The 16,755-nt window shown below is 39.4% G+C and overlaps 1 protein-coding gene across 1 annotated transcript in view; it reads right to left on the bottom strand.

The window, feature by feature from the left end:
* dpp10 (dipeptidyl peptidase like 10) overlaps positions 1-16,034 on the bottom strand; it is a 252,663-nt gene extending 236,629 nt beyond the window's left edge. The window contains exon 1 of the mRNA XM_005744209.1: positions 15,762-16,034. Within this exon, the coding sequence (XP_005744266.1) occupies positions 15,762-15,821 (60 nt within the window). The 5' untranslated portion in view covers positions 15,822-16,034. The remainder of the gene's footprint in view (positions 1-15,761) is intronic.
* Positions 16,035-16,755: the final 721 nt, after the last annotated feature.

Below are 16,755 nucleotides of genomic sequence, written 5' to 3'. Positions count from 1 at the left end.
GAACTAAAGTACTAAAGAAAACTACTTTTGAAATGTCACTGAATGCCTTTTAGGTCCACACTAACATTCTGAATAAAACCTTTCGAAATGTCTTTTATCACCAGGAGACAGTCCTTTCAGAGTTAGGTGGCCCTTAGCTGGTCATACCTGCAGTAACATCAGGACGACAACACATACTAATGCCAGTTCGTCTCCTGTGGTTCAGCTTTCTTTCCCACTGCATCATCTCTCTGGGAGAGTAAGTCTTTACTGTTAATAAACATTCCTGCAAAAGCGTATTCACAGCACATGCATCTACTGAGAACATTGTACTCCAGATGAAGTACAACAAAATGTGACATACCATTTGGGTAAGTGTATTGCTGGAAGTGTTTCGGGGAAACACATATCCCGCTTGTGAATGTGATGTGACCTTTACATAATGCTACTGCTTAAAAGAAATAGTTAAGCATTCTGCATTCTCAGTGAATTTTAATGTGCATTGAAATAGAACTTTAGAGTGCTTCATTAAATAAGACCATGAAATTTAATATCAAGCTTTGGGTAAACATATTTACTGCTATGCCGAAATAGTCTCAGATGTTTTACGTGATGAAAGAACAGTTGAACAAGGCGTCTTTTAACTAGATATATTCAAGAGTGTTTGACAGCTGTCGAGTGATGAAAAGAGTGGAAGTTCGAAGGTAGGAAAAGATAAGTGCTGTTTTAAAAGAGATGTTAAATTAATGCATTGCATCAGCAGCCTGATGATCACAAATAACATACTTTGTTCTACCTAAGGCATGAGAGCCACAGGTTGTCATCGTTCAGTAACTCAATATCAGAAAGGTCCTTTTCTTTAGTCCTAGGCAACAGATAAACTTCTCATCACCACTAGTTTGGCACCTGCCCTCTTCTTGGTTCATGTACCCACACCACAAATGTCCCCCTCAGCTTTAAACATCAAAACCTGGCAGAGTTCAGAGGCTGAAAACCACTGGACAGACTGCTGGCAAGCTGTGAAACAGATGGTTTCCCGCCTGACTGCTGAGCTCTGCCCACAGCCAGGCCAGTAACACCTGTTACACACACATGCACACCTACATGGGTCTGGGTATCTTTGCTCAGACTGGATGAATGGATGGAAGGGATAACTGGCAACTAAACTTAACTGTAAACTAAAATAACTTGATGTAATTCAGTCATCTTGCATTGCGTTTAAAAGCCTGAGAAAGTTGTCCGCATGCAATTAACTGCATTAACTTATGAGCACCTTACAGACTCCTTGTTTGTCAAAAACAATGAAATTTAAGTGTAAACTTAACTTCCAGTATGCCACATATGGATGCTTAAACAGGAACACTCAACATCAGAATTGAATCCAGTTAACTTTGCTAATAATGCTGTTATGGACCATAAGTTAACCCAAATTACAACATTTTCCCAATCCTAGTGTTTGGATCTAAACTTTATCAAGTACATTTGGTGCATAAGTAAAAGCTTTAGAAAGCAAGGGGTGGAAATGCAGCACAATATGAACACCAGTCCCCTGTCCAACGGATTTCCAGACAGTTCTGTGTGCTTATACGAACTTTGTGAGCATCGACTATTGTCGTGGCTAACATCCCCTTCTGCTTTCATCTCAAGCATCAGCATATTTGACAGGTTTCTAAAAACCAGTTAGTCAGCCACTCTCTGGGGTTCACTTCTCTTCCTTACAACTTCTTATTAAGCAATTTAATCCAAAAGCTGGATCTTGGTTGGAGCTGACCTGCTACAACCTGTTGGGGAGGTAAGCTGGGGCTTTTAGAAAGGTAAAAACTGCACCACTGTAAACAGGAGAGTTCGTTGGAGAAGAGAAAGTGAGAACACTATTTTTTTAAATTAACAGCTGTCTGTTATGTTGAAAAGAGCGCTGATGAGCAGGGAGACTGAAAAGAAAACACTAAGCTAAAAGTCCCTAAAAGGGTCCATAGCTGTCATTTCTTTGAAAATATCTTTAAAATAAACTTCTCTGCTTCTAAAAATCCCTCCAAGCAAAAACCAGCATGCCAACAGTGTCTACAGGTGATGGAAATAATGACTTGGTTTTGGTTTGGTAGCTATAGTTAGCATCTGAGCTACAACTAATATCTCCACCTCTGTCTACACCTGCCATAAAACCCACACCTGTTTTTGTTTTTCACAGACTCACTATATGTGCAACATCAGACAGCCACCTTCATTCAAGAAGAGGTCGTGATAGCTGCAAATCAGCACAGACACACTTTGGTGTTGGTGTCCTGCTGCTGATTAGAATAAAAACATTTGGATTTTGTTCTCGCCCATCAGGGGGCTCACTGCTTTTGCAAAGGAAATGGGCAATATGGCTGACATACTAATGTGCTCACAGCAGTGTGGTTGGTTATTTCTGGGCTCATCCTCAAGTATAATTTCATCAAAACATTAAAACAACAAACAGCTTTTTTTATTTTATTTTTTTTATTTTTACACACATGCACACACACTCACTCTTCAGCCCCCTGGAGAAAAAGCTGCTGTTTGACTCTATATTATTATGTATCCAGGAACAGCATTAAAAATAGTGTGTAAAGAAATTATCTATTTAAACTGAAAACACTCTTTTCTTTTATGTGTTATTTAAAAATTAGAAACATGGGGTCAAACAGTTATAGCATAATCCTCAGATCAACACGAGGGTGGAATTGTCCTAATTATACAGCAGGGATGCTGGAGTAGCAGCGTTTGTGGTGCCAGTGGTGTTGCACAAATCTCTAACACATCAAATCTCACTGTTAACAAGAAAAAGCCGGAACCGCGGCTGCTCCCTCCTCTCTGCACGAGGTCTCACCAGGCCGTGACCTCACTTCAAAAAGTTCTCCTCTGATTCACTCTGCCAGCTGTTCCCCTAATTATTATCTCCCAACTCCAAAAACACAACAGCTCTGTAAAGTCCAACGTCAACACTGCTGAGCAAATCCAACCAGAAGCCGACAAGAAGCCTTTCATCATCTGCTGACAAAATCCACTTTCTCCTGTTCACCTTTTACCTCGACAAAGAAAAGATTTGTTCTTTTTCCTCCGTGCTGCAAAGATGAAGTGAAATTTTAAGAAGTATCACCTGAAAATCTGATGTTTGTTGTTTTTCAAAGATGTATTTCAACTCAAGGTATCTGTAGATGCATTCTGACTGACAAACAGCTTAAGATTGAAGAGTGTAATTACGTGACACCACTACAGGTCATTGTGTTGAGGTGGTGACCCATAGGCAGGTTCACCAATCCTACTGTAAAAAATACTTCAACATAAGAATAAATAAATACACATATAAATTAAATATGTATGTTTAACTGGCCAAAAATTTAATTTAAGATATCCTTTCCTGGAACTTTAAAACGTGGTTTCTGTGCCTGGAGCTACCAGAACTGCATTAAAACCGTTTTAGAAGACAGCATGCTGTTCATTGACGGAGTTACTGCAGAGAAACCAATGATTTTGACTCAAGAGGGAAGGCGCATTTTTTTCTCTCTTTTTTTAACATTTCCAACTGGAAACATTTTATTTCTATAGCGCCAAATGACAACAACGGTTGCCTCAAGGTACTTTATATTGTAAGGTAAAGACCCTACTATAATACAAAGAAAACAGAAAACCCTAACAATCATATGACCCCCATGTGAGGAAACATCTTGGCAACAGTGGGAAGGAAAAACTCCCTTATAACAGGAAGTAATCTCCAGCAGTAAACCACCTTGAGATTTAAAAGTTTTTAAAAAACAGTCTAATTAAATATCAATGATATTGAAAGTTAATGTACATAATTTTACATCTGTTAGATGTTCAAATTAATTTTTCTGTCTAATAGTTTTTTATTTGTAAATAAATTCACAAAGTCATTACTAGACAACAGACAACAGCACTCTGACTTTTTGTCAGCCTGGCATCAGTGCTGAAGAGAAACCTAGGGTTGTTCTTATTTCCAATCAAGTGATACCAGGTCTAAAAATTCACCTGAAACTCAACAAATTTAAAACAGCAACGATCAAGATGGAGGTGCAGTGGTTAGCATTATTGCCTCACAGCAAGAAGGTCCTTGAGATCTTTGCGTGATCTCCCTGAATCTGCTGAGGTTTTCTCTGGGTTCCATGGCTTCCTCCCACAGTCCAAACACATGCAGTTAATGGGGTTAGGTGAACTGGTGATTCTGAACTTCCTAAAGGTGTGAATATGGGTGGAAATGGTTGTTTGTCTCTGTTTTAGCCTGTGACAGACTGGTATGTGTGTATAACTGGCCTATGGTAGCAGTGATAGGCTTCAGTCCCCCTACAACCTTGAATTGGATAAAATTGTTTGCATTTAATGATAGAGTTAATTCTGGCAGGTCACAAAGAATAGATTAATCCAGTGTATCTCAGTGCTTGCTTTCTTACCACACATCCATTTGGTTTTTCTATTTAAGATGTCTTGTACTTCCCACCATTCCTCTACATCTGCTACTCAGCAACCTTCACATCACACCTTCACATCTCCTCCTTTTTGTACTTTTTCTGTCTTAATCATTTTCATATTTGAGGTCTTGCTGCTGCTGTCTCTGCCTCCACATATGCACATAGAAGGATGAGAAGGTCTCACACAACAATAACTATAAGAATCCTGACCGCTTTAAAGCAAAAAGAACACTCCGGAGGCAGCCACAAAATAGGGATGGGGATGAACTCTGCATTTCAGGTAATTTAGGCATCAGACTTTGACTAGAGAAAAGAACATGTGGAGAAAAAAAGAATGGTGAATTGAAAGAGGGATTTTTTCACTTTTCATATTGAGCCTAAAGCTAAAGGTGCCCTGAAATTCCTGGTAAGTTTAGTGTCTGAGTTCATCAGTTTATTATATTTACATTTAATTATTATATATAAAATATAATTATATTTTTGCTCCAACATCATAGACTGCAAGCTACGATGAATTCCTTTGTAATTCATGGATTCAGCATTTATCTGTTTTTACAAGCCACACTCACTTCAGCCTACACAGATTTTATGGTCTTCTCACATCTGTGTGTACTTATGTACGTCTTGTTCAAACTGAAAGATTTGGATCTATCTGAAATAGTTCTTTTTTTTTTTGTCTTGTGTGCTCCTCTTGACATATATTGATTTTTCACTGGGATTTTTTTGAAAGAAATTCACACTTATGACACAATTTCTCAGTTTTGAAAGGTGCAATGCATATTTTGAAAATGCTTTTTGAAAGTTTCATAAATCCCCTCTCAAAATTTGATTTGGTTCACTGCACTGATGCAACAACACTGTACAGGTCTTCAGGGGTTTTCAACCCAACCTGACACCTGAATCAGACTGGATCTCAAGTCAGCTCCCTGTTTTTAAATGTAGAAAATGTTCAAGAAATGGTTTTCGTTTTGCTGCCACAGATCTGCCAGGCACCAGTTTACCTGTGTGGATCCAAATAGACCATATCATCTTCTTTCATGTATAATGAGGACTTCATTTATAATTTATCAATGTTAAAAGATGATTATTCCATCTGGTGTTGAAGGTCTGGCAGTTTCGTCTTTGAAATATATAAATTAATTGTTTTAGTTTCCATGATTTCATATTAGCTCATTATGTAAGCATCTGTTCTGGTCTACTGCATGAAGGATTAAGTCCAATTTTCCTTGAATATCGGGTCTGGCTGTGCTTTGGTCTCACTCAGATCAGGTTTCTCTTTTTTTGAAAATTAATGTATTCATATCAGGTTTCAGTAGGTTTTCCATGTGTCCCTTCTGGATCAGGTTCAAACATTCATTCATACATAATCTTGTGTATGAAAAATTTACATGAACATAGTAAGTACTGGAAACATTGTATTCATTTCCAGCTTCAAATCAACTCTACTACAGCAGCTTAGCACAATTCATGGCTCAATATAATTCATATCTATCTTACTGTATCCTGGAACTCTGAAGGCCCTTCTCCAAAAGCCCACCTTCTTCTGATTGCTCCATCTTTTGCCAAGCAGAACATAGTTTCTTTCATCAGTAAGAGGAGGACGCAGTAACCACAAGCACTATTTTTCTCTCTTGATTTGAAATGGAAACTTCTCAGTTCCAGCCATGTGTGCTTGAGCCCAAATCTGGTTTGTATGAGAATGGACATCATAAACTGCTTATGAGGTTCTTACTGGGGGACATAATGGTGGATTTAGACATTCAAATACAATACTTTTCAAATTTAAATATCTTCAGTTAAGAAATCCCAAAGGCAATATAGCGAGTAAAATGTTCTTGTGATCATGTTAAGTGTTAAGTGACTGTGCTGCATCTACCTGTAATGTTGCTTATGAGTGGTTTAATAGAAAATAGCTGCAAGTGGTATGAAATAAAAAAGAAAAGAAAAGAAAAACATGTGACTGATATGATGGTAGTTATAGCTTGTTTATTGGACTTACCTTTATAGATGTAACAGCCCATTCTCTTAGCATTATCCAAACCGCTACTCCAGCTTTATTCTGGCCATCTTTGCACCCTGTTTGTGCAGTTATTCTGAATCACCCATCTAAATGAATAGGGCGTCGGCCATAACTTTTATTTCAGTGGTCAGGAGAACACACGTATCACCGCTTCTTTATTGCCTCAGTTCATTTTACTGGCTTGATTAACTTGAACGATCTGACCTTAAGTTAAATTTGCTGGGAAGAGTGTGGCTTTGTGTCAACATACTTCAATGCGGCACAACAGAAACTGCTAAAGCATTTGCTTTTATAGATGTATGCACACTTACTGATAATCAGTTAATCAAAAGTCCCTGATTAGTATCACCTGTCTGCTACTAACTTGTACTTGTACTTAGTTTTTCCCAGGAGTACATAGTGTTCTGTTAATAACCTTGTGTTTTAATATTTACGTTTCTTATGTTTAATAGGAGTAGAATTGGAAACTAAATGTGTGACAGAAAAGAAAAGAAAAGCAGAACATGTTCACTATAAAAAAGTGACATTTACATGTCTGAGAATGCTGCCATTCCTGTTCTACAGCATGTTATATTAGGGATTAACTGCAAAGTTTGCTTTCAGTTGATGATTTCCGAAAAATAACACAAAGTCAGATCCATGTTTCCAAACATTTCTTCCAAAAAAACAAAAACAGGACAGCCAGATAAGACGAAAGCATGTGGTACAACCATATGGAGACAGCACAAAAGATGAAAATAATAAAGCAAACAAAAACAAACAACACCTGTGGGATATGAACACCTACAGTCTGCCTTATGGAGAGTTTTCATACAGCATCAAAAAAGAATTTACCGCCATATGGGTTCCACTTTAGACACTTTAGATCTGTAAATCTAAAGATTTTCTGCATCCTAATCACCAAACCGTTACATGACATCCCACCTGCCATTCTCCACTCCAACAAAAACGTACTTTCTTTTAATATTGCAGATGATCATTACCACTAAAAAGATTTGTATAATTTTCTGTGCAGCGATGGTGTTTTCCCTCATTATGTTACTCTCACACTGCACCTCAAGATTTACTTTCATGATATATCTATGGCTTTTAATTTGACTGCACAGCGGGCTGTAAAGCCTATTTGGCCCTGAGATAATCTCTCAGACTGACTTTAATTCATCTTACAGACACATAAATACATTTACAGGAATAATGGAAGATTATTATTGGAAAAAAAAAACTGTGAAACTTTTTGTTTTAATGAAGTCTCTAAATGGTATTTTCTCTTGCACTGCATTCTCATTTCTAGCACACATTTAAACTCAGAAGAAACTGAGAATGAGTGAACTCAATCTTTCTGATTGTGTTTTCAAAAGAGAAACATTTAATTTCTGAAACCATTAATCACCAAGAACACTGAGCTCTTTTTGGAAAATGTGACCTCCAAGAAAACCTCTCTGGCTCAGGGAAGATCTTTTACTCATTTCACTCTTTCATCCTTAAGTTTTTCAGCATGTTGTTGCTTTTTCTGCAATAACAAAACAAAACAAAACGATTTCTGTTAAGAGCTGCTCATGAGATATTCAAGTTTGAGGTCATAACACATCATTAAACACTCTATAGGTCCCATGAGTGCGAGTTTAATTATAAATGTTATTTTATCCCCCCTTTTTTTTTCTTTACAGGGACAAATAAAGTTTCTCAGGAGAAAACACTCTTATGCAAATGAGTGTCAGACATGTCTCAACCACAAAACAAATTAGGGACACATCTATCACATGCTGTATTCCTCAGCGAGGCTGTGGACTGAGAGGTGTACTCGGAGGGGAGAATATATTGAGATCAGCTGGCATAGCTCTGTAATTTATAGACTCACTGACTCAAGAGCCAATGCAATCATTCTTATGAGACTGATTCCAGCAATCTATCACGCGCAGAGCGAGCCGGTCCCGAGCAGTTTTTAAAGACTGTTTATGTGATATATCTTCTGAACAGGGGAACGCCTCGCAGGTTCAATAACCTGCTGGCTGAGTTGTCGAGCATCCATGGTACTGAGTTACTGAGATGAGAGCCGTCGGTGCCGTTTGCTGGCGGAGTGACTGCAAACAATGCTCCAGGCAGAAATGCAAGCTCAGAAGGAAATTCTGTGCATGCTGTTGTGTATATTTAATGTGAAATGTAACTGAAAGTGAGATGTTTTGGAATTTGATATTTTGTTTATCCAAGAAACATTTTTGTTTTTGTTTCTAGTCTCTGTGAATATTCTGAATCATTTGGTAATTGTCTAGCTTTCAAAGCACAAACACATTATGCAATACAGAGCAACCAGCAGTAATCGAGCTAGCATCACTTGAACTGTTGAATAAATGGAACATCTGCTGGGATTTGGCTTTTCACATGGAAGGCAGACACTATGAAAGATAGACAAGTTTCACATTAAACAGTTCAATGACTTCTCTGAAGTAGACCCCCCCTCCCCAACTTAAGCCAGAGTTTGATTACTGCTCAGCGTCTCAACAATGTCCTCATTACTTATCTTTAAAATCGGACTGGCTTTCACTTCAGCTGCAGCAAAAGAACTTGTCAAAGTACTTTATCTGAAATGGGGCGCTGTGTGAGCTGGATCAAAGCACGTCAGTGTTTAAACTCCCAATATATCTCCAGTGGGGAAATGAAAACTATTTTGAGAACAGACAGTATTCATGGTTGACATGACAGACTATGCTGAACGTTTTTTTCCTCCACTTGGCCGGTGTAATGTGGAGCAAGTGATTTAATATCACTGGGGTTGCGTTCCAAATAATGATTTTCACAATGAGACTCATCATTGCAATTTGCAGTCGATAAAAACTGGTAAGCCGCAATGAAATTAACTCTCTAAAGAGACAGCCCAGTCAAATATGGACACGAAGATATGACAGTGCTGTGCAAACATCTGGAGCCACCCCTCTTTTTTTTTTTTTTTACTTTCAAGGAGCCAGACTTTGATGCAATATTTAAAGTGGCCTTGTGCAATATTTTTCCAGACTTCCCAGGTCTTTCAAAGGCTTTCTTTGGACAGTGGTTGCTTTTACACATATTTTCTATCCAGTCCTTGTATCTTGTTTTTAGTTTGTTTGTTAGTAAAGCCACTTAACACTGACCTGTGAATGATTCAAGTACAAAAAGAGAACATAGTTTAAAAGACATAAATATACTGAAGGTATATAGCAACAATAGCTTGATGAAGGATGGCACAAAAGGCAGCAAACAGTCAAAGAAAAGCTTTGGATGTCCTTCAAGAAGCTTGGAGAACTATTCCTGAAGACTGCTTAAAGAAATTACAAGACAGCTGTCTAAGAGAGCTCAGGCTGTGTTAAAGAATAAAGGTGGTCATACGAAATATTGACTTTCAAGCTCCTATCAACTTTTAAACTTTGCGTTTCCACTGACGCTTATACATTTCAATAAACTGTTGCAGCAATATTTTATTTTCATGCAAAAAATAAAGAAATAAGACGTGGCTCAGTCTGTATTGCTGCACAGTACTATCTATTTTTTTTTTTTTATCTGAGATTGAAATTTATTTCTGAATGTCTTTGGTCAGTGACAGATGTGCGGCTCTAAAACAGCTGAGCTTCAGAATCAGCTCATACTTGTGATGTGGCTTGGGCTTTGTTTGCAAACCTAAAGCCAAACACCACAAGCCAAAAGAAGCTGAATCAGATCCAAGTTCACTGTGCGCACCAGAAACAATCTGAAATTAGCACCAGTGCTGGAAACAGACTGCAGATGACCTTGAAACTGTTCAAATCTCAATCAGGTATTGCTTAGTTTTTCATGGGAGTACTTTAGAACTTAATAATCACAGCGCATGACACAATATGTGTGACAGAAATCAGTGTGTAGGTTCAGAATATCAGACATTTACAGGTTTTTGTCTACTTTTCATAAAGAGTTTCATGCATTGTGGCTCAGAAACTCTATTCAGTCATCTTTCTCTCTAGGCTGATGTTTTCATCCAGCAGACTCTTATTTACTGTAGACACTGTTTGTGCACACAGCTTAAAGACTCGTGTCACTTTAATTTTAAGTTCCAGGCTTTTTGTCACTCAAGAAGCATAAGTGATGTGACTATAAATGGCTTGAAGGTAGTGGGTGTCAGATACAGCTGCACACTCACACTCAGATCTACTTTATCTTGTCATCATGAAACAGTATCCTAAAATTGGGATTTCAGAGAAAGAGACTCTGTCCTTTGGCACTTACTTAAAACTGTCACTCTTGCCCAAACTTTCTGTCGAGATCCCTGCTGAGTGAAGTTAGTTCAAGTCCACGGTGTAACAGCACAGCCGGAGAAATATAGCGCCTTCTTTTTTACGACCTTGTACACTGATGTATGCGGCAGGAGTGGAGCACTGACACAGCTCGCTGCCTCTCTGACAATCCCGGTTTATAACTGCAGCCTGCATGTGGGTGGACCTGACACTTCCAAAGATCGCTGATGGCACGAGCTTTAGCCAGCCATGTTAAACTTGGTGAGACCACAGGATCTAAGGCCCACGAAAAATCTGCTGCCTCATTCCTAATTGGATTTTTTTTATCTTGGCCCGTGGCATAAGGACACAGCTATGTTACAAAGAGGGCACATTTAAGAGGATGATAAAAAGCCGTTAAGACCTCTGTGCCACTTGACGGGGGTCAGACATGGGAGAGATTAGATGGCGAGGTTTGCGCAACACAGATGAGTTCTGGAGTACTTAATCCTGTCTATGATCCCTGCTTGTTTCACTGATTATAGAGACAGGTTCATTGAGAGGTGAAAGCAAAGAGCATCAAGCTGATCTGGAGCAGATGCCTCGGGGTGTCTGACACTCCGGGCTGTTGTTCACCACTGTTATAATGTGCAGCGGTTTTAAACAATAAAGAGTGTAAATGCTGCCTCAGCTCAGAATCTCCCAAAGAAACAAAGAAAGGGAAAGTGTGAAAAGAGAAAAGCATTGCTCGGTGACGTTCAGAAAGCAGAAAACAGAAAAACCATCAGGGCATTCGTACACAGCAGCTCTCCATGCAACAGAAGATATGGGTGAATCTTCTCATCTTCTCGTGCTAACTTTGTAGCCATTGAGTCACCCTAGTTAGGACAACTAACGTTATAACACACACTAACAGAATCTAAACAGCCCACATTTACTAGCTATGCCTGAGGACTGTATATAACAGATGTACAAAGCAAAGGTTACCATGATTTCACACACTACTCTGCAGGCTCTACATTTTGAAGCCTCATTATTAGCCCTTGGCTTCCACCATTTTGTTTTGTTAGAGCCAAACTGCATGATAATTAGAGAATAAGATGGAGTGATGGGTTATCTACAGACTGTAGCAAGCTTAGTTAGCAAGCTGCATCCATAAAGTGTATATATACAATGTAAAGATGCATATGACTGCCAATTATTGCTGAGTGACAGACCACAAGTGACACAACAAAACCTCTGATGGTGTGAAGCAGGTCATAATCTTTATCGAATTAAAAAAAAAAATCCTGTGTGTTCTTCTCATGCTCCATTTTTTTGTTTTTTTTAATCTGGGGTGTTTGGGGATTTTTTTCTCTTCTCCCATTCCTGGTGAACTCCACTGTTTCCCCCTTCCCGGTTCCAGCCTACTTGTCAACCAATTAGCATTCAACTGATGCAAAACATCACCCACATTGAGTACCATGTAGTTTGGAGGACTGCATGTAAGCATGTTTCCAGTGGTTGAAAACCCCTGTCCGTAGACTCTCTGTAGGCAAATACTTCCAAAAATGGACACACTCATGGTAGCATAAATTAAACATTCAATCTTTCCTTTTCTTCTTTTCAGACTGTATTTCAATATGAACAAATTAAAGTGAGCTGAACGCCTGCCCACTCTGTTTACTTTGCACTGGCTGCAAACACCAGATGACTTTCTGATTACATTCATCAATCCTGATTGGTTTAAATCAGTGAGTGACTCCTAAATGACCCTCCCCATCCTAGTGACAGCTTGTAGATACTTCAAGTCAAATGGAAAAGATGGGTGGCTCCAGTCTGACTGGCTGCATGAGTGAATAAAATGCATGATATAAGTGGAGGTATGTTATGACACTCTAGTATCAAACCTCTTAATGTGAAATGTTGTATTGTCAGTTAAAACTAAGCTAAAAATGTTTAAATCCAACCCCAGAAAACAACCCCACAAGTGTTTTGTACAAGGTCTAAAAAGCCCAGAATTGTGTTTACCGTTTGCAGCAGTGTCACCACTTTCAGAAGACTAAATCGATAATATACCCTGCTTCTCCAATATACTTACTTGCAATCAAATATTCTGATTTTCTTGAGGGCCCTCTACTTTTATTTTGGTCTGCGCCACTCCAAGAAATCCTGAAAATGCCTCATACATCCACGCCAACTAGCATTACTGTGTTGTTAGGAATTGTGTCCAGCCTCTTGTGTCCAACCCAGCATGACCTGACAGCAACAGTGCATATGCTGAGAAAAATAAACTGGTGTATGTGCTGTACTCCACTTGTGCCCAGTGTGCCAGATAGGGGTGATCTCAATTTCAGTTAGACTATGTTATGTAATTCTGAGTCATGTCAGACTGCAGTGGATGTGTGGTGATTAGACTGTGCGATTGGACATAGCAGGAAAAGTGCAAATCTAATTAATCACACAGATGAAGGCTCGGTTTAGTGAAGTCCCAGCACTCCAGGATCTGGGTGGAGACTGAATCAGCAAGCACAATAGTACAGCATCCCACTGTGATCATTAAAACACCTGTGCTTCTTTGGTTTTGGCGTGTCAAAGGTATATCAAAGTGCTACCACCTCAACCCATCTATCTGTGCCACTGTGGTGTTTGGAAAATTCACTTTTGATCCCTTTTTGTTTGCCATCTCATGCCGGTCACTGTATTGTGCATTATTTCTTGCAAACTCGTTATTTGGATTGTAGACAATTATCCAGCAGCGTTTGTATTCACAGACCAACATATTTCTTTCACTTGCAGCTTCTTATATTTTTTTAATGTAGTTCAGCAAAGAAAACTGGCTATTGGGTATTATGCTTTCTAGCGTGCACATGTGGAACATGAACACACACACACACACACACCTCCTGTTGTGGTATAAGACCAAGTCCAGTGACCATGTGCCGGTCTGCAGCCCGCAGCATGAACTGGCCTTTCTAACCACGCTTCTCATATCAGATACACTGCTTCACTGGGTTCATCGCTGAGCTTTGGTAAAGTAGTGACATTTTCAGTTATATGCACCAGGTTTCCCTCATTTGACTCATAGCATGGAGAAAACTTCACAATCTTCCAAGATCTCTGCACTGAATCTGAGCGTAATAACTGACAGAAAGCATAAGCAAATCTGCAGACAAACAGGACTCAAGTGAACCAGTTTCCTTTATTGGTACTTATTGTAAATTCATGTTTTAATTCTTTAAAAACTAAACACCAATAACAGAAGGTAAATAGAAGACTGTTTTGACTTTATTTTAAAAAATATATATCTGTGTGTTGTGTTTAAGAGACACCAACTGAAGTTGACCTAGAGCCTGGCTGTACTTTCTCACAATAGTAGTATAGACCACTAGATGGTGTACTGAGTCATTGTAACCTTTATTTATCAAGGAAAATTAACAGTTATATTTTGACAGCATTTACCTGGGAAAAGGCAAAGCTTCTTGAGAGAATGGGAATAAAGCTAAAAGAAGAATTTTCCAGTAACTGGTGTTACATGTAACTACAGCCCAGGCCTACAGTAGTTCAACTTCTGTTGATACCTCTTCAAAACAATAAAGACTGAAGTATTTTTGTATCTGAGCGTTGATTAGCACTGATCAATTAATTTACCCAAAATTTGAATTTACAGTAAGTACCCTTAAACCATGTTTAAACTCAGATTGCCAGTATGTGAAGAAGCAATTTGAAAAATTGCTTTTTCACCAACCAACCACATAATTAAAAGTCTTGTCGAAGATAACATTTCAAATTAAAAGAACTAGAGTATTTGAATTTTGAGCAGTCCTGAACTCAGCTGGGTGCATCCCATTATGCCCTTCCTCCAAAAGGTAGAAAAAAACGTGACAGCAGCAGCCTCATTTTGAACACAGCACAGTGGCTTTTATGAGCATCCTGCACTGAGCTCCATCAGCAGCACAAAGCCACATGACACACAAAGAATTGGCTTCAGCTCAACAGTCCCGGAGAAGGAAACGGCACCAGGTGCACACAGTATATGATGGCTGCCTGAGACTGGTGAAATACCTCAAGAATTCAATTAAAATATTTTTTTTTTTTCCACAAAATGTTTCATTCAAAAGTTGAAGTTGGGTAATTCCAAACACTCGGCCTTGTATTCCTAAATTGCTCGCCTTTGGGACAGTAGGAAGGAGGATCGATAAATTTGCCCCAAGCTAAATTTCTCTGGTGGGACTTGGAGGTTGAAAAGTGATGCAGAACCCGCGGCAAAATCGATACCGAGCTGTTGAGTCACACACAAACGCAGGCGCGTGCGCGCGCACACATGCGTGCTGCATGAGAAGCAACCCCTCACACACACCGACACACACACATTTCACACTCCTTCAACCCCGATTTAGGTGCGCTATACGAAGACAATGCGGATGCCGCCGAGCGAAGACGTTTCTCGATCGTGACTGGAAAAGAAAACGCCGCTATCCCTTCTCTCGCTCTTTCTTTCTCTCTCTCTCTTTCTTTCTGTCTTGATTTCACGTTTACGAGCTGGCACTTCTTACTCCCCCCCTTCCAGAAGGTTTAAAATCAATTCGTTTGTCCCGACAACAGGTCGGGATTCGGGATGATCTCCCGGGACCGTGCACAGGTAAAGTTAAGCACCTTCAAAGGCACAAATGTTCACATTTTTTCCTCACCAACCACCTTAAAGTCCGAAGGGATATCCTCTAATTTACTGTCAGCACATACAGACAAAATAAGAACAAGAAGCACCACGTGATATGAATGAAATCTCGCCACTGCGCCAATGTGTGACTCTTCATCCAAGGCATTCAAACTGGACGTCTCTCGTTCAAACCTAGCCACTGGAGTCCTGTTATCTTTCTTTCTTTTATATCTGAATGTCTCATAAAGGAACATTATTTAATAACTCGATGTTGCTGTAACGGGGATGCTCACGCGTATATCCCCTAACCATCTCCAAAGTGCTGTGCGTCAATGCGCATCCCCGCTCGCCAAACCCGCACTGAAGTTTGGAGCTGTCACGGAGCTCCTGCCGACAAACAGTTCAATAAATCACCAATAACTTCACCGCGGCGAACAAGAATAATCCATACAACTCACCTTGATGGCCTTTGTAGACTGGCATTTCACTTGATGCGATACGGTGGCGGTTTGGTTCATCTTGGGACTCAGACACAAACTGTCCTCCTATCCAAGTGAGACAAAACAGCCGAGAAAAGAATCAAAGCAAGCCCTCCTGCAGGTGCAACTCTACAGCCAGGGATGCTCACTGTTTTCGCTCTTTGTTTGCCGTGCGGTGGAAGCGCGCAACCGCATTTGAAGGCACTGTATGTGCCTCGCGCAGCGCGGTATGTAGGTAGGTATGTGCACAAATGACCGGTGGTGGCTGGTGACCAGGGGCGGCTGCAGAAAAATCTGAAAGGGGTGGCGAAGGTGAAAACCTCGGATGTATCACAACATCATTATTACAGAATAATTTACTTCTGTTGGAGGTTTGCCAAACTGACTTTTTTTTTTAAATCAACAATGTGGCTAAAAACACCACAAAGCAGGCAAGTAATACCCATATACATGCACTGTGCAAATGCACTTAAAATGCCACCATGTAACTGTTTGACAGTGTGTCTGACTGGCAATATTTTATATATTATGTGTTACTCCCAAAAATTAATATTAGTCCATACAGCTCCTTCATCTTTTGGGCTATAAGGCTACTATTTTTCAGCACACATTTTCACAAAGACAGTATTCAGCATGATCTCAGTGAGCAGTTGCACAGCATCTTCTCTGGTGTCATGTAGACAGTCAATAACCATAAGACATAGAAGGAAAAGGAGGAAGAGGTCTGATATGTTTTCTCTTTTATAGTACCTCTGAAATCATCCTACAACAAAGATACGCAAAAGTATGCAAAAAGGTTCTGAGAAGGAGCAGAATTCTTGCTGAAACACATTATCTTAACCCTGTGAAACAATGCAAAATAATTTTTTGAAACTGGGTGTTTGTTAAACTTTTAAAAAAGTCATTTTATTTTGTTTTTATCAGTTTTGTTACATCAGGGAATTTATATTAATTGTTCAATTTGTTGCTTAAA

The sequence above is a fragment of the Pundamilia nyererei genome, unplaced genomic scaffold, assembly GCF_000239375.1.
Source record: "Pundamilia nyererei isolate P.nyererei 1_Seehausen unplaced genomic scaffold, PunNye1.0 scaffold00140, whole genome shotgun sequence".
Lineage (NCBI taxonomy): Eukaryota > Metazoa > Chordata > Actinopteri > Cichliformes > Cichlidae > Pundamilia > Pundamilia nyererei.
Note: the sequence above shows the minus strand (reverse complement) of the source record. Positions and strands in the feature narration are given on the sequence as shown.